The sequence below is a fragment of the Heliangelus exortis genome, chromosome 2, assembly GCF_036169615.1.
Source record: "Heliangelus exortis chromosome 2, bHelExo1.hap1, whole genome shotgun sequence".
NCBI lineage: Eukaryota > Metazoa > Chordata > Aves > Apodiformes > Trochilidae > Heliangelus > Heliangelus exortis.
The window spans coordinates 24,346,290-24,367,992 of record NC_092423.1 but is presented as its reverse complement, the minus strand read 5'-3'; the positions used below and the strand labels follow the sequence as shown (position 1 = coordinate 24,367,992).

The 21,703-nt window shown below is 39.6% G+C and overlaps 1 protein-coding gene across 1 annotated transcript in view; it reads left to right on the top strand.

The window, feature by feature from the left end:
• CALCR (calcitonin receptor) overlaps positions 1 to 21,703 on the top strand; it is a 142,187-nt gene that overhangs the window by 83,092 nt on the left and 37,392 nt on the right. Inside the window, exons 3-7 of the mRNA XM_071735244.1 lie at positions 1,090 to 1,243; positions 4,251 to 4,361; positions 12,265 to 12,377; positions 16,499 to 16,590; positions 19,986 to 20,112. Of these exons, the coding sequence (XP_071591345.1) occupies positions 1,090 to 1,243; positions 4,251 to 4,361; positions 12,265 to 12,377; positions 16,499 to 16,590; positions 19,986 to 20,112 (597 nt within the window). The remainder of the gene's footprint in view (positions 1 to 1,089; positions 1,244 to 4,250; positions 4,362 to 12,264; positions 12,378 to 16,498; positions 16,591 to 19,985; positions 20,113 to 21,703) is intronic.

Genomic DNA, 21,703 nt, shown 5'->3' with positions numbered 1-21,703 from the left:
GAAAAGAAATGTATTAATGTGATGCAGTTGCTTGTGATGTGCAATTAAAAAAAAATAAAGAAGCAACAATTTAAGAAATAAGCTGGTATTTGAACTTTCAAACCTGTCATGCTTTCAGTTTGAACAACTACAAATACATGCTTCAGGATCTGCTAAAGACTCCTGTCCTAAGTTTTGAATCACCGTTTAAATTACTCTGTAGGTGTTCGGTGGGTGTAGGCTTTGTTATGGTTTAGTATAGGGAAGAAGTACAGGGCCATTCATAAAATGAAAAGTGCCACAGCAACATTGCTTTTACTGGGGAGGCAGAGGAGCTAATCCTTCCAGAATAGAATTAACAAAAGCTCCACATTCTTATTGCTGCCCTGGCTCACAGACCTGGCCTGTGCATCAGAAAAGTGGGTGGGTAGAGGATTGGGGTGGATGGATGGGTGGATGGATGGAAAGAAAAAAAGCTATCTGATCTCTCTATGTGAGATTTTTACCTTCCAAAGAAAAGGTTTGTTCCTTTTGCCCTTCAGACTGATCAGAAGGGGAAAAGTCAGAAGATGTCTCTTGATCAAACAGACTTTGCTGTTCAGACATTGCTTAGGTGCTTAACTAGGAGCTAAGGCCAGGCAGCAACGTGTAAATTCTCTGCCCTATATTTCTCTGACCTTAATGGCTGAAGGAGTCCAAAGTAGGTGGCATAAAACATGAAAAAATCAGTTTTGAGACTGTGGCACTGAGGTACTTTGAGCAGTCTGGAGTGAATTCAGCACAAGAGGGTGGAAGTAGATGTGTGCAACTTTGGGAAGATACAAGATTTTTTGTAGATAATTAAAGTAAATAAAAAGATTTAAAAGACTTTATAAAATATTTAATGGTCCTTCCTTTTGCCAAGAAAAATGGCTTGGTTAAGATCCTGTGTTTGTAGTGAGGTAAACTTGTAAAAATTCAGCATTTAATTTGCAAGCAATATAAAGCCCATCATAATGCTAAACACATGTGCAAATAAAAGGTCTTTGAATAATGCATAACAGAGATTTCTCTTTTATTTTATCCTCCTGGTTTATTCACTTGTACTAACAGTTTTTCCTTTCTGTACAGAGAATGGTTCCAAGTCTTTCTTCTACTGTAAATTATACTGATCCTACATTAGAGCCTGTAGTAACTGAAAATTCAGTCATACGACAGAAGATCATAGATTCACAGTTCAAATGCTATGAGAGGATGAACAAAGCTCCTCCGTATAAGAAAAAAGGTAAAAAAGATTTTTTCTAAAAATCTGTAATATTGCCATGCTCACTTATGTATCTATAAAGAAACACTTTCTTTGTATATTAACCCATAGTCTTCCCTGGGGTGCAGTTTCCTTCCCGTGAGCAGTAATCAAATTCACAGTTACTCAGCATCCTCTTAAGTGCAAAGAAAGGAAAAAGCCTGTAACAAACCCAGGGAATGAACTCCTTCCTCTTCTTTCATATAGTGCTTCCATCATCTACATTTCTGGTTCAGTGCTTTGCTGATTGAATATCTCATGTTCTTGTTTGAGGAATGGCATTCTCCAGAACCTTTCATCCAGCTCACAAAAAGACCTGATTGTGAATGGTGGTCTCTTAAATATAAATGCAATTCTGTTTGCTTCGATCACTATTCCATTTTTCTGTCATTTGTGTATTGACTGATAGCTGCCATGTTCTGTACCAATACAAATGTTCCAGGTATTCCATATTCAACAGTGACACTAGCAAAAAGAGGTTTTTAAGTGATGCATCTTTACTGAATCTGAGGCACACATGAAGATTAATAAAAAGGGAAATTACAGATAATAGTGGTGCTACACTGGAACAGTACAAATGAAGAAACATTTCTTCTTGGGATTGCGGGTAATTTTTTTCTCACAGGAAATAGGGTAGAAGTTACAAGGAGGCTAGAAAAAATAAACTGGAGGTATTGGGTTTTATTCAAGTAAAGAACAGAGATAGAGAAGACGAAGTTTAAACAGAAAATATATTTTTAAATTATGATAGAAAGAATGAACTTCATAGATGGATGCAGATAATGTGGGATTTTTTGCAAAATGAGAACAAAGACATTTCTACTGGTCTTTAACAGAAAGATTTTACTAAACTCTGTAGGAGAAAAATAGTTAGATGTTAAGATACTTAGGTCTTGATGCAGAAATGTTTTGGAATTCCCGTCTGCTTAAAATAGGTTTTCATTCAGACCAATAGTGGAGAAAACTCACAAGTATTTAAACAAGGTTATGGGACAGAAAACATCCTGTTTCAGATATAAGCAAGCCTTCAGTTTCTGGGATTGAGGGAGAAGTAACTGTCTGGTCAGATAACTCTTTTAGTCCCCAGTTCCTTAAAAATGTAATTTTTGCATCCATTGATAGTTCCACTGGATTCACCTTTCTTCTGCACCTTGTTCATGTGATTAGTTGCAAAGGGCTGAAGTGTTTTCCCAGCATGAGTTCCATTCATGATACATATTAATTCCTCATGATCTTCTCAAGGACAGCATTGTCCCAGGAAGGCAGCAACTCTCAGCCATGAGCCACAGCACAGCCATCTCTGCATTCCTTTGACTGGCACCTGGAATTAAGTGATGCCACTGGGGACATTCGTAGTGCACTTACATCCTTTATAACCCAGGTCAGACAAAATGGGTGACTGAGGAATGGTGCCAACACTACTGAATTTGTATTTGCAACTGACTTAAAAGATCCCCACCAGCTCTTCAACATTTACACTTCTTAAAGAGTTGGAAGAGGACAAGGGTCTAAGTCTCTTGGCTGTAAGTGTCCTTCACATACAAGCTCAAGTTGCACAAATTTTCTACTCTTCTTTTTCTTTGACATTACAAAATGATTCCTAGAAGCCTTTCAGATATATCTCAAAACTAGAGAACATGAGAATGCCTGAAGGAAAGATAACAAACTGCTGATAACGTCTGGATAATTAAGTAAATGAGCAGCATTAGCACACTTGAGTTGACAATGGAAAAATAGATGTGCATAAAATCATAGCTAATGAAGACAAAGTGTTCATAAAAATATCTTCTTTTGTGAGACATCTAGTCTGGAAAAAAATAATTGGACAAGTTTTATGCTTTAAATTTTTAATCTGCAACTATTTTGACTTTAAAACAGTTACTGGTGCAAATTTGAACAATTCAGATGACTTCTTAGAGCTTGGAAGCTTCAGTAAGAATGCCTATCTGTCGATAATTTCAAAAGTACCAGAAGAAATTAGCTGCCCATATTATATTAAATTTAAATGGCTATTAGGTTCCTTACATATGATTCCTTCAGAAACAGCCCACGTGCTCATAGCAGAAATTCTGAAACTCTGTCTGGACCAGAGCCAAAGAGGCAAGATGTATCTTCTCACTGTATTTGCCTGTAACCTGATGGACATGATAATACCTTTTCCTCAACACAGATTGGTTTTCAGTGGAAAATAATTAAAAAGTATAGGGGGTTTCTTAATGTATTACCTGAATAAGTCCACCAATGAGTCAGGAAAACAGCAAGCAGCCTTCCAGCACAGTTTCTGTGGACCACACTATGTGACATTACTGTGACAGGGATCAAAAATGAGCTTTGTTCTGCCTCCCTAGCATGGCCAGCATTTCTGGGGCTGGGACTGCTACCTTCCCAGAAGGGGCATGATGGGGACAGGATCACAGCACCCCTGCCCAGACAACATCAGCAGGCAGCATTTCCTGGTACAGATTGGTCTTGCACCTCACTTCACTGCTCTGTAGTTATCTGACTGGTCTCTAGTGCTGAGCAACACAGCAGCCTTACGTGGACCTGTAGCTGGATGTCCCTGCAAGCCCTTCCTACATTTACATTTTAATGACTTGGTTTTCAGACCTGCTGAACAGCAGCAGAAGTTGAAATGAAAAGTAGATGTCTATAAGGTCTTTGGATAACTGAGGACTCCCTTAGGGTCCCCATTCATAGCCAAAAGTGGAAGGGAGATCAAGAAGAGTTTGTAGGATCAGACCCCACATTCAAAGTTCAGTTCAACAGGCTTAAAAACACCACTTTTCAGTAAAACTGATACCAGTAACATCAGGTCAGTAACACCAAGTATGTTGCAGCACCTGAACTCCAGTCAAAGTGTTGGAATAAGAAGGGGCTTTATTGCAAAAACCCAGTTGTCTGCAGACAGCAATATCCCTTGGGAGGGCAGAAGAGATCAGGCTCAGGAATGACTGTGTGAGTGAACTTCTTCATTTCTCTTAATGTCCAGGTCTGTTCTGCAACCGAACCTGGGATGGCTGGTTGTGCTGGGATGACACACCTGCTGGAAGAATTGCTGCTCAGAATTGTCCAGATTATTTTCCAGACTTTGATCCAACTGGTACAGTATTTTTTTTATCATCTTACCTTTCAAAAGAAGTCTTTGAAACTTTCATAAGATTAAGTGGAAAGATGTCTCCAGTGGGATGTTTGCAACACTGTGGAATCACAGTGAGTTTGGCTAAAAATAAAGTACATCAAGTTTTCGGTTGTGTAATTTATGTATTTTTATTTGTAAAATATTTTACATGTATTTATGTAAATGTAATCCATGGATTTAGGGAAGTTGGTTTATGAAAATACTAACTGTTAGAATATAAAACACTTTTAGCACCTCATTTTAAGTTTCTACAATGAAGAAAAAAGTGTATGTGCATGAAATATGTATCAGCATGTTCTTTGTTCAGTTTTTATTAGAATACATCATTTTATGGAAGAAAATGAGATGGTTGAATGTTTTTTCAGTCTCCTGGTTTCAGGTATTCATTGAATTCTTCATACAAATACTAGCAACCTGGCAGACTAAGAGAAGTAATTCAAGAATATTTAAAAGGACAAATGAAACGAAAAATCAAGAATGGAATTATGCCTAAATAGATATGAATATATATATATACACACACACACATATATATATATATGTTTTAAATTCAACTTAGAGTATTGTTTGAAGAAGGACAGAGTTGAGTGTCCCATGGTCAGGACATGCTGCCCATAGGCAGTGTTTGATGCCATCGTATGCTAAATGCCCCAGTGTACCAAGTGCACTTAAGAGCTATGAAAGTAAATATAGGGGAGGCTATATAAGTCTAAAAATTTTCAAAAAGGCTAAACCAAAATCTGTGTGGCCAGCTGGGAAGTAAGGAAATAGACCACTGTTTAGCTGTAAATTAATTACCCAGTACCTTTAGCTAAAACTATTGGTACTGTTGAGATTGTTGCTTGAGTTTCCAGGTAAACTGGATCAGATCCAGCATGCATTTTGCTGAATGCCATTTGCAGTAGCAGCCAGACTGATCAATATTTCTGTTCTTTACCAATCAAGCTATCCCTGATTAGAGAATTCACCCAGCAAGTGGGAAATTTACAGTCTGAGGGCATTCAAACCTGCATCCTAACTTATATAGAGGTACCTCCCCCTTTCCAATGGAAGCAGGTGTTGGACAGGACAGATTTGAAGGACTTGCATGCCCACAAATTGAGCTCATGTGGCAGTGTGACTGTCCCCCTCTTGTGGGAATGCTGCGAGACCTACCCCACAAATCTTTACAGCAGTTTATATCCCTGAGACACACAACAGGCACTGAATCACATCTTGTTTCTTGTGACCTTTTTCTTCTTTCTAATACACTTTGTCTTGACCTCTTTTCTGTAGTGTCATAAGTTTTCAAGGAGTCTTGCAGCACGGCCACCCTCATGGGTAATCTTTGGAGAAAAGGGGGGATCAGGCTGAGGAGATCCCCTCAGCTGGAGGGGTGCCTTTGACTTAGGTCTTCTTTTCTGTGGACAAGCCTTTCAACCATTAGGCTATTTCAAAACAGATGCTAAAATATGTAATAAGAATTACCCAAACTTTGTTCCCATTCAGAAGTTCCCATGTTCAGGAAAGAGCTTGTGCCTCTGGATCCTGAGGTTGCACAAGCCTTTTGCTACATGCATATTAGAGGTGCCTCCTGGATGGGGTCTGGGCTTTCTTCCTTGGCCCACATTTTGCTCATGGTATACTCCCCATGTGGTAAAAGCCCTTTAATGAATAGGGCAGCTTACTACAAGGCTTATGCTTTTCCTGCTTCCATGGTTTCCATTGAAAAAAAATGTGGCACTAACAGTCCTGGTTTATATATACTGCATGCTCTGTTCAGCTAATGCCTGATAAAGTGGGTGGTGGGCAATCCTGTCAGAATTCTCTGCAGGGCTCAAGGTCCTTGTCCCTTGGAGCATGGGGCTATGACAAAGCCACTCTTCTGATCACTCCCAAGCCACTTATTCTCACATTTTCCACTTGCCCACTCATCTCCAGTGACTTGTTCTGAACTAATTGCTCTGCTACAACAGCAGAGTTCAAAGTAATGCTTGAAGCCATTCATGGAGAAGCATCTCACTCTACTTATTAATGCTTATTAATGCCAAGGTCTGTGGCTCATATGGCTGATTGCAAATCACTCCTAAATGTAGAGATGCATGCTGCAGAGTCTGGCCCACAGTGTGCACATCCTTTGGTTGCTCTTTCTGCCAGCTTGCAGATCTGGGAATTTTTTAGTATTCCTGTGCTCTGATTTCCTCCAGTAATTAATTTCCTACTATTGTCCCTGCTGTCCTGTTTAGGAACAATACCTGTGGTCTCCTGGACTCAGTATTTTTTCCCCCTGAACATCTCTCTTTTCCTTGTTAGCACCTCTCTGGCATCCTGGTCAGTTGACACTGTTTTCCTGGCTCCCTTGCAGGTCCCGGCTGAGTCAAAGCCACTTTCCTACAGTAGCTGTTGGGTTCCTCAGCATGTGTTACAGCTGCAGCATAAAAACAGTGGGCAGCCAACCTTTGCTTTACAGATGGCTGATTGTCACACTGGGACTTAAAAAAGAAGTAGGGAGACAAGAAATCGTGGAGGTGACTGGAAGTTTTGCAACTGCTAATGGAAGTGGCTACCACTTAGTGGTGACCAAAAGCACAGGTTTGGCTATTCTGTGAAGTCTGTCAGGTTTTGTTTCACAAGTCATTATTTCCTTTGGTAACTTATGCCCGTTGAACAAAATACAGCTAGATTTTCTGCTGAGAAACAGAAAATTCATCCCAAAGAACAAGGATGTTACAAGAAAAAAACTGCAGTGCCTCTCAGATTTCCTTCCCATGAAGTGTCTGTGATACCAAACCACCTCAGCATGTATTTTAGGCATGCAATTAACCCTATGGACTTTTGAAAACAGTATTTCACATTGTGCTTTTTTGGGCTGTATTGAGATCTGCAGAACCACTTAGCCATCAGCTTACTGATAGCTAAGTTACTTTTGTTTGAGGTCATCCATAGCTTTGAGTCCTGGAAAAAAAAATTATGTCATACAGCTTTCTTTTTGAGCTTTGGTGCTTATGTTACTCATAAATGGGAAAGTGAAACCTTATCAGTAAACACAGGATCAGATCCTCATCCTGTCTGCACCTGTGGGTGCTGTATACCAGCTCTGAATCCCCCATGATATTAAGCATCAATGACAAGAAGAAATTACTAGAGTATGTTAGAAATCAAATCAATAAAATCATATTCTGGAGAAGAGAACCCAAAAACAAAATTAAAAAGATGCTCAGTGCTCTTTGTGTCTGTTCATACTATATAGAATGTCTGTTCCATTAGCTCATACTATATAGAGATCTATGTTCTGAAAGAAAGAAAGACCACTGTGATAATCTAGTCTGTTCAGTTGGGCTTCCCACATTTCTTTTTCCACCTGGGGAAACTCTAGCCTGTGAAAAGAAATGAGGAACTTAAAGCAAACAGACAAACAGAAACCCCTCTCTACAAGCTGTGGCAGCTTTGCCCTTTTCAATAAACAACTGGGGCCTCTTGTACCAGTCTCTTTCTCACAATGACCATCATGCACAATGTGATAATGCATAAAACCAAATCAATTTCTCTGGAAAACACGCAGAGACCTACTGCTTTAACTGCAATGACAGCAGGAAATCCATTGTCTCATCTACTCCTGACTGTGATGCTCTGAGAGGGGTTGAGTTTATACTCCCCTATTCAGGCAACGCGCAGTTTCTCTTGTATTTTATATTCATATTTTATCCACGTTAATACTTGGTGTAATCCATTTGACACGGTTCCAGGTCGCACTGAAATTGCTAGAAATTGGACTTGATAGGAATGTAATTCATACTGGCAATATTCTTGCTAATAGAAAAGTAGGAAATATACTGTGGATGTAATGCCCTTCTAGCAAGGCAGATTTACTGGGGGCAGCAGGAAGAGAAGGTTGCCCTGTGCTGTCCAGGGGCTCTTCAGTTTGTGGCAGGAGAGTGTTTCTTACTCTCCCTGGAGGTGTGTTTGGTCAGGATTAATTTGGTGCACCTATAACAAATGGAGATGAATGTTCAAGTTATGCTGTGGCAGCCAGACCTTTTCATTTGGCTTTTGCTCCCTTTCCTCTTCAGCAAAGAGCAGTGCTCAACAGCAGCAGCCACCTCAGCAGGAAATGAGCTGGGCCCAACTTCACCATCCAAGGCTGCATTTAGCAAAACTCCACTCAGTTCTTCACTTTGCTGGGTTTCTTGTCTTTGGTTCCATTTTGTAAGCCAGTTGCTCATAACTCTTCATGTGTCTCCAAGAGAAAAGTTTCTAGAAGTGCAATTTGGAAACAGATCCATAAATAAGCAATTACCTCAGAGGGTGATCAATATGTTGTCACCTCTCATGGCTGAGGAGCATGGAAGTGCAGACCTCGCCTTCCTGCTCTGACACTGATGAGAGGGACTGAGCTTCCCTGGCCCTGGGGCGTGGGTCGCAGCAGCAGAATTTGCCCTATTTGTGTTCTTGCAGCTTGCTTCTTGTGCTGTACTGCCATCTCAGAACTGCTTGTCTTTCTTACAAAATATCTTTAGATATGAGATAAGAGGATGAATGCCTAATGCACGAGAAGGGGGGACAGGGCAAATAGCTCTTGCAAACCTTTTTGGATTTACCAGCTGTGACGTCTGTGCTCACATGGGACTGGATTCGAGGGACACAGCCTTCTCCCATCTGGCAAAAGGGACAAAGCATTCAGCTGAGTAGGTTGCCAAGCTGACACAAGGAGTCCTTGCAGATTAGAAATCATGGCCTTCCACAAACAAGAGAGGGAAAGAGACCTTCTGGGTCACAGCAGCAGCTGCAGCTCTTTCCATCTCCCTGGCTCCTGGCAGGAAGGCCACTTCTCTGGGCATCCCTTAATTCAAGCACCATCCTAGCCATGGTCTCCCCTCCTGGGTATCCATCATGTCCTCCTTCCCACCCAGCTCTGTGGCTCAGCAGGGTTTGTGCCCATGCTCACAGTGGGCAAGGAGCAGCATCCTCATTTGACAGGAACCTTGCTGGAGCACCCTGAGCAGCACACCCAGGATGGGCCTGGGAGAGACCTTCCCTTGCTCCCACAAAATGCAAATTTCCTGGCTCTGGATAAAAAAGACAGCTCTGAATTTCTGCTGGTCCTATATGCTGTCCTGGAGTGATATCCTGTAGATAGTGATAATTAAAATAAATCTGAGCTCTTTGTCCAGCTGTTTCTTTTACCTCGAACCTTCTGTGTATTCCTGTCCTGCTTCTTAGCAAGCTTGACAACTTGATTTTAAAAATCAATTCTTATCCCTAAATTGCACAATATTACTCTACTATACTGATTTCAGCTCTGCTGACTCAGGAATTCTGATGTTAGTGATAATTCTTCATCTATTAGGACACTGGAACTGAAGTTTTCTAGGATCTTCATGTTATATCCAATGATTTTTTCATTTTTTAAAAGTTTTCTTCTGGAGTAAATCAAATGTGCTACGTCAGCTATTTCTTCCTCTGCAAAGCTAAGCACTTCACAGATCTATCCAAACAATGGTGAATAATCCAATGTCTGGTATGTGCTGAGTAAGCACTGAAACAGAGGAGAACTCTTTCTACTCAAGCTTATAACTCAACAACAAATAAAAAATTTATGTTGATTCTTTTAATATATGCCAGCTATGGAGTTGCTCTAATCATTAAAAAACTGATTGATAGAACTATGATATTTGTTCCAGAATTAGTGGACTAAGGTATTTATTACATATAAATGACTGATTTGTTTTTATGAAAATAAGACTCATAAAAGCATTATTAGTAGTACAAACAATATCACATGCAAAAACTCTTACTGTTTACTGGGATGGACAGCAGGGGGGCTGCTCCCCCAGTCCCATCTTCTGACAACATCAGAGCAAGAAATCCATGGTTCATGGCCAAACTTGGGTCAGTTGTGTTTGTCTGGCTTCAAGTAGAAGTATGAGGTAACAGGTTTGTTTCTGACTTACAGAGGCCACATTAACTTCATCAGAGTGCCTACCTAGGCACTGAAGTACAGAGATGATAGATGATGGTACCATTATACACTATAGCATATCAACAAAAGCTGTGTGCTTTGCAGAGTGCATGGGGTAGTAGGTGTGATATTTGTACACTGTGTTCCGTGGTAGCATAACCATTAATCTTTTATCTGTGACTGAAAACTTTTTCCAGCTCTAGACAATATCTGGCAGGGAGTACAATGGGAACACCGCTGCGCAGGCAGCCTGAGATTATCTCCTAGCTGCAGTGATGGGAGGCTGAGATAACACATCTGTTCCTCTTGGTGTTGTTGATGCATGTATTGATTCTCAGCAAGTTCCTGAAAACAATTTCTTGAAGCTGACAGTAATTTTGAAAATATGCTGTGTTTTGGGTTTTCTTGTTGGGTTTTGTTTTGTTTTGTTTTGTTTTGTAGTGTTGCTATACAAAGAGTATTTCTAGTAATAGGAAGCCAGCTCAGTCTATACAATCCTGAACCTGCCAATATGATCAGTTGCTTTCTTTAGGGTGTATATGAATCTTCCAAATTAACAGAATCATTAATTGTGAGAGTTGATTAAGAAAAGTAAATGCAAACATTGGCAACAAAAAAAAAAGGAAAATATGTATATTCAATTGGTATTTGGCTCTGTTCTAGTGCATTGACTGGAAATGCTGATAATCAGTGTATAAGCAAATAAAATTATAAAGCTAGAATAGGCAAATGGGAGATAATTCATAAGCATCTGTGTCACTATCTAAGAAAATATCAAATAACTTCAGTTTCTGATCTTATCCAGTCTTTGTTACTCAGGCAAACTTCCCAGTGACTGCTCTGTGGCCAATGCTTGAGGGAAGGCCAAAGAGACTGGTCCAAGACTTGACAGGTGATTAGGAGTGACTGTCTGCACCTCAGTGTCCAGGGTTTCCCAGACAGAAATGTGAGTGTGGCTGGGAGGACACAGGCACAGCACATATAAGTGGCTCCAGGCATCCCTCCCAGCTGTACAGTGCTGAAGCCCCAACCCTTCTGTCCCCCTGCCACAGGAAAAAGGACTCGTGTGAAAGAGCACAAGCCTGGAGAGTGATCTGTTCAGTGCAGCATTCGGGAAGGATGCCAGAGCCACCTGCAGTGCAGGAACTGGCACCAGAAACACATGGGGAAAGGCCAAACACATCAGATTATTTAAACAGAGAACTCTGCTTCCATTTTAAATTAAACTAGACACTTGGAACCTGCACCAAAAAGGTGTTGAGACCCCTTTTCCCAGTGCCTGCATGCTTTACAGATTCTGAAGACAGAGAGCAGTGCTCCTGCTCACATCTCTCAGGGTTTAGCTGCCAAAGAGGCTGGGCAGGAATGTGCTGGGTTTGGCTGGGATGAAGTCTTATGACAAGGACTCTTCCACCCCTCTCTGTAAACATGTGGCTGGCTTTGGGACTGTCACCATCTCCAGCATCTCAGTTGTGGTTATGCACTGCTCACTGCCCTTTCTCTACCCAGCATTTTAAAATAATTATTGCTCTTGATACCTGAAACCCTGCACACTTGCTTCAGGTTTGGTGTCAGGGTCTGGTGTTACCTTCTCTTCCATAAACAACTTCCAATAGCCTCTTTAGAGGTATTATTATTATGTAAATCATTGTATCTGACTGAAGGCCAGGTATATATACTCTAAGGCATTCATTCAAGATAAAAAGAGATAGATAAATGACAAATGCAATATCAGATAAAACTCTGAGAAAAAAACAAAATAGATAAATGTCTATACAAACAAATGTATATCAATTGCAGAAGTAGAAAATCCTTTGGATTTTCTTACACAGGCATTTTATTTCCAAAATTAGAAAACGCTAATAGATTTTTATAAATGTGTAATATGCACACAATAAAATAAATATTACTGCATTTTGTCATCAGAGAGGGCTTCAAAATATTGTGATGAAACTGGAAACTGGTTCCGCCATCCTGAGAGCAACCGAACTTGGTCCAACTATACCCTGTGCAACTCTTTCACCTCTGAAAAACTGAAGGTATGGTACAGTCAAATTGTCAGTCATTGGGAATGGTTTTGGGCTGGGTAGCAGTAAGACGTATGTGAGAGAGATCAGAGTAGTCTTTACTTTTTAGTTTTATTTGTGGCATAAGAATTTATTGTACTACCCCTGTGATTTTAGCTGATTACAATTACTTGATGAGTCCTCAGACCTAAATAAAAGTTTGTTATGGGTTGAATAATTTAGTAGCAATTCATGTGACAAGTTTTGCACTATTTTTTCAAATGCATTTTTTGATTCCTATGATTTTCTCTGGTTGTCCAGCAGTTACAAAATGATCCTTTACAATGTCAGTTTTGCTTTCTGTAACAAGTATTTTCCAAACTGTTGATGTAAGTTTAAATATTTTTCTTAAGCAAAGAATATCACCCTCTACCCACTCCACTTGGTCTGAACACATTTAATTTTAGCATCTGACTGAAGTCATTGAGATTATTTACAATTATGAATTAAGCAATTGCATCAATATTTCCAAAATCAAGCTGCTAAGCTGAATGAACGAGAACTAAATATAAATACACCAAAAGAAAGAAGGAGAAAGAAAGCTGAGAAAAGCTGAAAAAAAATTAAGTTCATGAAAATAAACGCCTGTTTCTCAAATATGTGTAAAGCTCCAGGAAAATCTGATTACAGATTTTTAACAGAATAATTTGTGACTATTTGGAATTGTGGAAGAAAAAGAGTCAAAAAGTGATTTGATCTAAGGTTTTTGTTGGAGGATTATTTTTTTTACTAAGCCAAAAATCATTATGTGGTTATTTAGTAATGGTCCAGTCTGAAGGGCCTTGGAAAAGTATATTGGATGAGGCAGGAGGTGGATTCTAAAAGATTTTGCAGCATGAGGAACCATCATGGTAAAATAGGACTCACCTAAGTGAGAAGGCGAGAATAATAGTAACAATCTGAGCACACAGAGGCATTAAATAGAAGCACCATAAAAATACAATTTTTCCAGATACTGGCTCATGTAAAGAGGCAAAAAATGTAGTTCTGTTACCTATTATCCATGCCTTCCAGGAGAACAATTTTGGACATCATTCAAGCACAGTGCAGATAGAACACAAAGGAAAATTATACGTATGAGATCCTTCTGAAAGAAAAAATAATGGGAAACACAGAAAGAATCTGTCTTTACAGGAATTAGATTATGACCTTTACTCCAAGCCTTCGGAAACAAGAGTACAATTCATTTTTATACTTTCCATGTACCTGTGGATAACATAGTTAACTGAGGAGAAAATATTCCTATTAAAGAATTCTCTTTCCTGAAATAAAGAATTCTCCTTCCTGAAATGAAGAATTATAGGGGGATAAAAACGAACATTTAAATGTTTCTTTCAGAAGTTCTCTAAGACCAGGACGAAAAAAAAGCCTTGCATAAGCTAAAAATTTGGTGACTTACCATGTAGTAAGTCCTATATTTTAGAAAGGACATGACAGATTGCCATTTCATAGAGTACAGAATAATAAAATAGTTCATTATTTGTTTGAAGTAGCTGGAAATAACTATATGGTACATGTGTAAGACAAATTACTTTAAAAAAGTATTTCAACCAGTTCTGAAAAACACAGTGACAGACCATGTAAGGTCAGGTTCAAGTACACTTTGATCTGTCTTTTCTGTAATATTTGGAAAACTTTTTTTAGCAGTTACCATAGTACGTTTACATGAAGTAATCAAAAATGCTATTTCTGAGTCTCAGATATACAGTTAAAATGATATGGTTTTAATGTTAAATGGTTTTAAATAAAATGGTTTTAAATAAAATGGTTTTAATAACCAAGGGTCCTCTGGGGTGCACATGAACTTTCATCTAGCTATCTGGAAGGTTTTCTTGCTTCTAGCTGATTCAGGGTAAGGGAGCAACAAAACATATTTTTGAACAGTTCATCTGTAAATTAAATTCAGGCTTAAAAAATACATCAATCTAAAACTGTGAAAAGCCATAGCAACCACTTGGTATGGAGTGGAAGAAATGTCACATGCACACAGGTAAAAACCTCTCCCTCTCCTCTCTCTGTGCACAGAAAATTTCTTCCTCTTCTCTGCGCTCTGGTGGGGTTATTGGTTTTCTCAGGAAAAGCTGTCATTTATGCTCACTAGCAGTGTTGTGATTAGCCTTTATGAGGGAAAACTAGGAGATGTAGGGGATTTGCAATTAATATGCATAGATTTGCATAACTTGGTCTATGATATTTAGACTCTGATCATCTCTGTTCTGCATGGCCAGGATGCTGTAAATGCGCCTTTGGTTTAAATCTGAATTAGGCCACCATCATAAGTTAATGAAAGCATGAGCTGATTCCAAAATTGTAAGACGGCTGAAGACAAACTAGATAAAAAGATGTGCACCTTTGCTAAGATGACTGTCTTAATTTTCTGAATTTTAGTCATATTTGGCTTAATTAAAATTTAAAATTACTTGGAAACACCAAAAAAATGTGAGACTCAAAACTTAAAGCTAGAGAGACAAATTCATCTAATTGTTGGAAAGGGGGGAAGTTGCTCATGCATAACAAAAGAAAAAATTAATTATGTAGAGCTGAGAAGAAAATAAACCCATCAGAGCAACTAAGACATCCTATCTAGGTTTGGGGTTTTTTTGGTTTTTTCAGGACAAGTTGGTACTATGTCAGTGCTTTCAGGAAAGAAGGAAATGGTGAAGCCTGGCATGACATTTAGCCTCCTGCAGTCCTCTGACAGCTGGGTGATGTTTAAGAGCTTGGCTGAAACCAAAGTATGACATTTAAATACCATAGCACACTGAAGCCCAGGTGCCATCCTGCAATTCTGTTTCAGTATTGGCATACAACATACGGATAGGCCTATCCTAGATTTCACTGACAGTAATTAAAGTGAAAGCCCAATTATCTCTGTGCATATTGGCTTCACAGCATTGTAAAGCCAATTGTAGTTGCCCGATAGCGACACGACTGTGAACCAGAACTTGTCTCAGGATGTACTGTTCCAGTGTGGTAGAAGCTTTGGATAATTTTCATGTCATCTGCTGCTTTCCTGACTCTTAGGCCTTAGTCATAAGCTGACTGTGAGTTCTCTCTTCTAAAGGAGAGAATTCCAGCATTTTTACCCACATGCCATAACACAGCTACTCTACCTCAGTTATTTTAGTTGCCTTCTTTGCACCTTTCCTAGCTCTGCCATGTCCATAGGATGTGGACACTAGAAACACATATGCATTTAAGATGTGGGATGTATGTAAATTTTAAACAGAGGCACAATGATGTTCTACCCTCAGCACCTTTACCAACGATATCCAACATTTTGTTGACTTTTTGGCTGTCATTACGCAGTAAGGCATCTCTTCAGGCAAATGGCCTGGGTAGCTCCAAAATCTCCTTCCTGAGTTTGGTTTCCAGTTCTTAGTTGAGCATTGTGCAGGCAGGGTTTAGATAATTTGTCCCTAGATGAATCAATGCAGTTTTTTCTGTATTTAAGTTTATGTGACATCTTCTTGTCCCCCCGGTTATATGAGGCCCTTCTGGTGTCCCTCACTTTTATCTGGAAGACCTAAGTATCACCTGGAAGCAGAGATTTCTCTGTGTAAGGTCACGGATGAATATATTGAACAAAAAGCCAGCCCCAATACCAGTCCTAAGGGAACCTGGCCACTGAATCATGTCCAAAAGTGACCATTAAGCTCTTACTCACTGTTATTTAAGCTGCTTTCAGACCAGAAAATCTTTGTACCAACCCTGAAGCAAACCTATTTTCTTTAATAATTTTCTTGTGTGTGGAAACTTATTATGTACTTTTTGGAAATCCAAATATATTATGTCTCTTGTGCAAGATCTAGCACTCAGGAAAGTCAGTGACTCAGTGTGTGAGCAGGGATCTTGCCAGTTACTTCAGTGGAGCAGAGAGAGATCAGCTCGTGTAAGAAACACTTATCTCATCTTTAGATCATGAGTCATGCTGTTTAATAGGTTGCTGGTATTTAAAGTATATTGAAACAGAACCTTTGAGAGAAAAGAAATACTAAACAGGACATGGGTTTTGTAGATTGTTCCCCCACGAGGAAAAAACCTAAGTGCATGCAAATTTTTCACCTTTGTCTTTTCTTTTTGTTTAATTGCAGATGGCGTTCATACTTTATTATATGGCAATCGTTGGCCATGCTTTGTCTATAACATCCCTGTTGATTTCCTTGGCAATTTTCTTCTATTTCAAGTAAGTGTTTCTTACAGACACTCTCTTTCCCTGAATGGTAACCAAAGAAAAGCTTGGAAGGGGTCACTGCAGAAAGAAACAGCTCTTCTGCTTGCCCTTTTTATATAAGCCTGGTAAAAAAGTCTCAGCACAGGGTCCTGTCGCCAATAGGGCAAACACATGTATGAAGATTTGTAGAATTCATCAGCACATAGCAAACACAAAATTTCAGATTATGCAAGCATAGTAAGTGCATAAATTTGGGGCTAAAAAGGCCCCCTTGCTGAGCCCCCAAGCCTAGTGCACAAGGGTTGGTTGCCTTGCTCTAAAAATCTGCCAGTGGAAGGTGCTCCACAAAACCCCAGGTACCTTATGCCAGTTCTTAGATCAGTTCTAGCCTCAGAGTTCCTGTATTATTTAATCTAAATCTTACATAAGGCACCTTAGCTTATTTCTGGTTCAGAGTTTGATCTATATATACTGCTCATCTATGGATATGGTCAGGTTGTGTACCTTCTAATAGTAACTTTCTTAGTAACATTATGTGAAGCTTCACCCTGGTTACTTCATCTGCTTCTGGTCCTGATTACTTCATCTGCTGCTGGTCCCTAGAAAGGTATGGCATGGATGAGTGTCCGTATAGCCTGGAAAAGGGTATGATTAGTAAATAGAGAGCCCAGAAGAAGCTGGCATAAATCTTAGGGTGATTTGGTTAGATGTCTGTGCTTCACCTGTCAGACAGGAAAGGTAGTAAGAACAAGCCTCCAACATCACCACCACCAAAAGTGAGTCTAAGAAATACAGGGAAATTAAATGGTTGGACTTCGCATTTATGACAAAAGTCTGCAAGATTACAAGCTCAAAACAGGTGGATATAAAATACAGATTGTAAATTCTGCTATTTCCAGAGAGGCAGTTTGATGAGTAACTGTGATAATGTGCATTAATCAAATAGTGAGATAGAAACTCTGCCCAATAAACTAATTCCCTTCCCATCTATGTAAAGATAAAGAGAACAAATGACTGCCACAGTTTTTTGAGAAAACTGTGAAGAGCACAATTTAATCTGATTTGGAATCCTATATCCAGGCTTCAGAGTTCTTTGGGACAGTAAAAGCAGGATCTGGTTATATTGTCAACCCAAAACAGACCAAGAAGTTGATTTCCTGCATCAAGCAAGGCAGGATCAGGCTGTCTGACTCAGTCTTGGTTCTGAATCATGGGCAACACGTGATCCTGGCTGTTCCCAGGCCATGCTGAAAGATTCATCTTCCAAGCAGCCTTCTGGACATTAAGACACCATCTTTTCTTCTTCTTCTCTTTCCTCCTCCACTTTGTCTTCTATGACTAATCCATAGCAAAATGTTACTGGAAGAAGTAGAAAAAGGAACTAAAAGAAAGTGCTTCAAAATGGGAGGATGAAGTGGAAACCAAACTATAATCATAAGAAAATAAGAATAAAACTGTGTGGGAGCAGGGTACCTTCAGTTATTTTCTATCATCTGGCTACAACGGCGATAGAATATTTGACCTTCACTAGAAGGCAAACTGTCAATCAGACAGTCAATCAGAGAGCAAGAGGTGGTTTTGGGGCCATATAATAGCATTTAATCATAGAGGCAGTGATGAACATCTTGCAGAGGTTGCTGTTTCCCATCGCTAAGATTTTCCTGGCAGAGATTCATTTTCCTTTCAGTTTTGTGTAACAAAAATGATACTGACCTGGTGTAACAGATGTTGCAATACTTTTGGAAGGGAATAATGAATCAATAGCGATGAGCATCATTAAGCAATACTAACTTATAACAGGAGACAGAGTATTCATAAAGTAGAGTGTCTAAATTACATGCATCATCACATTATTGCAATGTTTTCGTAATTGCAAACCGAGACACCATTTGGCTCCGAATCACTTCCAGTTGAATTATTATAACAAAGGCTTCTGTATAAAGAAAGAGATGGGGAGTATAATAAGTCTAGATTTGCCAGAATAATAGATGTTGTGTTGTGAATGTACCTGTAGTCTAATTGTTGCTAGGGTTTTTAAAGGGAGTTAAAGGTTTTAAAGGGAACCGAAGAAGGATAATGGGTGGTGGAAGTCTTTTGGGAGTGTTCCCTAGGATATGGGAGAGCATGGTAGAAAGCATGAAAATAATTTGAAAACTAAGTGGGTAGGAGACGGAAAAACTGGCTGGGGGTGAAAATTTGTTTTCCCAGTACTCATGAATGAGAAGAAATGGCGGATTCACAGCTCAGAGCTATAAAGAAAGTGATGCTAAAATCAGCTTCTTGGAAGTAAAAATATTCTAGATACAAGACAGAAGTGGAGATAGGAAATCAAAACTAAAGGTGAATTTATGAGTAGATAGGATGACCTGTCTCTGTCAAAGGAAATGTAAGAGATGTAGGATAAACATGAAACAAAGGAGAAACACAAGAAGTACATGAGTCTGTGAAGCTCTGAGAGACCATTGATAGAGGCAGAGTGACAGAAAAAACTCACAAGTCTTAGATAACTGGCTTAGTGATGCCTTCTGGCATAGTGATTAATGAAGCAGAGTAGGGAGCATACAGAAATGTGATTTGGGGGTGACAAGGAGCCTTCAAAAACACCATAAAAAAATTATGAGGAGATCAGGCAGAGGACCATAAAGAGAGCTAAGAGAGGCCAGAGGAGAAGATTACAGAAGATTTTCAAAACCAGCAGAGAGGATTAATCAAGTAAGGGTTTTTATTTTGTTAATAATGTTCTCCTCTCAGTGGGGACTGAGTGAGATGGATGCTGATTCCCTTTCTATGGTAATTCACAAAAATTCTGTGAACTTACCCTGTGAAATTCTGCTACACACAATAGAAGAAATCCTACCCTCCCCCAAATCAGCCAGTCAGTGAGGACTGTTTCTGCTGAGCAAGAAAACAACTTCTGGTGCAGGATACCAACCCAAATCTCCTAATTTAAGGGGATTCCTGCACAAAGTTCCCATCCTTTCTCACCACTAATTCCTAAAGTAGCAACTAATTTTCATCTAAATAGTTGAGAAATTGAGTCTTCAGGGAACAGTTACTTATAAAGCAGTATCCCTGATGTTTATTACTTGTATCATGCTCATCTAGTAATTCTCAGGGTTCTGCTCTACCACTTAATGTTGCAATTACCGTGAAATAAAGAAAGGCATCAAGGGCTGAGAATGCAGTCAGATGGCTTTTTACAACACAGTCTAAAAAGCATGTGGTGCTAAACAGGTGTAAAAACAAAACCAAAAATTTGTCAGAGTTTATTGCTGCAATGCAAAGCATGTATTTTCCAATTACGCCTCACCAAAAGGCATTCTTGAGAGACTGCTGCCAGAAAGAGCTTGCTGAAGTGACATCAGAAGAAAAATACTGATTTATGACCTGTGCTACATATTTTTCAGGAGCCTCAGCTGCCAAAGGATAACACTGCATAAGAATTTATTTTTTTCTTATGTGCTGAACTCCATGTTTACAATCGCCCACCTCATTGCTGTTGTGCCTAACCCAGGCCTTGTAAAAAGGGATCCTGTAAGTACTGCATGACTCCTCTCCAGCTTAACACCCAAAGTGAAATTACTAAAGCTATGCCAAAACCAGACACACCCATTCACCTGTTAATGACAAAATTTGCAACATACTTGGAGGGTGCAGATTCTGAGACTTTCACTCAGCCTTGCTCAGATCTTTCACCAAGCAATACAAGTCTTTGAATCTGGTAGAAGAAGCCTTAGACTTCCTCCAACCAGCTTGTCCATACAGATGTGTGTCAGATCTACACTGCTCTCAGCACTAGCTACGTGACCCTTCCCCAAAAATATCCCAAAGGGACAGGTGCCCTTGATGGCTGCCTGCCCTTTCTCACAGACAAACACACTGGGGATGGGAAGGGACCGAATGGGGTTGTTTTTCAAAATCCCCCTGAAATATATTTTCTGTATATTTTTTTCCTTGGGGGGTCATAAATCAAAGCAATCACTTGCTTCCCTGCTTTTAGACAGTGACACAAATTGTGCCAGCCCCCTCTCCCCCCCAGCTGAAAAACACATAGGGCAGATCTCATTCACCTCAGCTCACCCAGATCTTGCTGTCTAACAGAGCAACTGCATCATGCTCCCTGTCATTACCCCCAGCCTGACTGATGTGAAATTAATGCAAGCCTAGGAATCTCTCGAGTTGTGTCACAGCACTGATCAGCTTGCCTGTTAATGAGATAGATCAATTATGGTTCAAATATTTATCTGCTTCTAATTTTGTGAAGGCAATTAAACATTAGCACCTGGTATTATCTGATCATGTGTGTGTCTCTCAAATGTGTGATGGTTAAGTAAGCTAATTAAGGCTTACTGGCTAAGTAAGCTAATTAAAGCAGGAAACATATAGAGTAAAGAGAACTTCATCAGTCCCAGGGACCATCTGGAGAGTAAAAAAAAAAAAAAAAATAGAAGAGCAGAAGAATAATTAAAAAATCACACATTTGGTTTCTCCTTGCTGCATAGCATTATACATAGATAGCCTGCCCTAGGGGTTCAATGAAGATAGATACACTTGATATTTAAAGATAAAAAGATGGTAGATTATATCAGGCACCTAAATTGAAGTAAGTTCATTACCTCAGGGTTAAAAATTATACTTTCTGACAACAGAAGTAAATTATCAGAAATGAAGTGCTTTAAACCAAAATTTGAGGCCGCAGCTCATGACTCTTGTGCTTTAAGATTTCATTTAAAAAGCTGCATCTAATGCCTTTGGGCTGGATCTTTATCTGAAGTGAAATCTTTACTCTAGTAAGCTCAATGGCTGGTAAGCTCTCAAAGGCTTTGGTAGAGCCACATAGCCACAGGACACACACCAGCATGCTGAGCATCAAGCAATGGAAACCCCAACCTCTGTTGCTATGGCAACAGACAGTATAGAAGTTACACAAGTGGCTAACTTTGGAGCCCATGAAACCCCAGAGCAGTGCATGTATGCAGTCAGCTTTCCTGTCTCCAGCTGGAATATGAAAAGGACTCTTAGTGCTGAATACAGCCATGGAAACCACCCAAGCTGTGTCCTTCTCCTGAATATAGCTGTGTTAGCAATCCTGGCCTCAGCCTGAAAGATCATAGCCCTTGCTTTG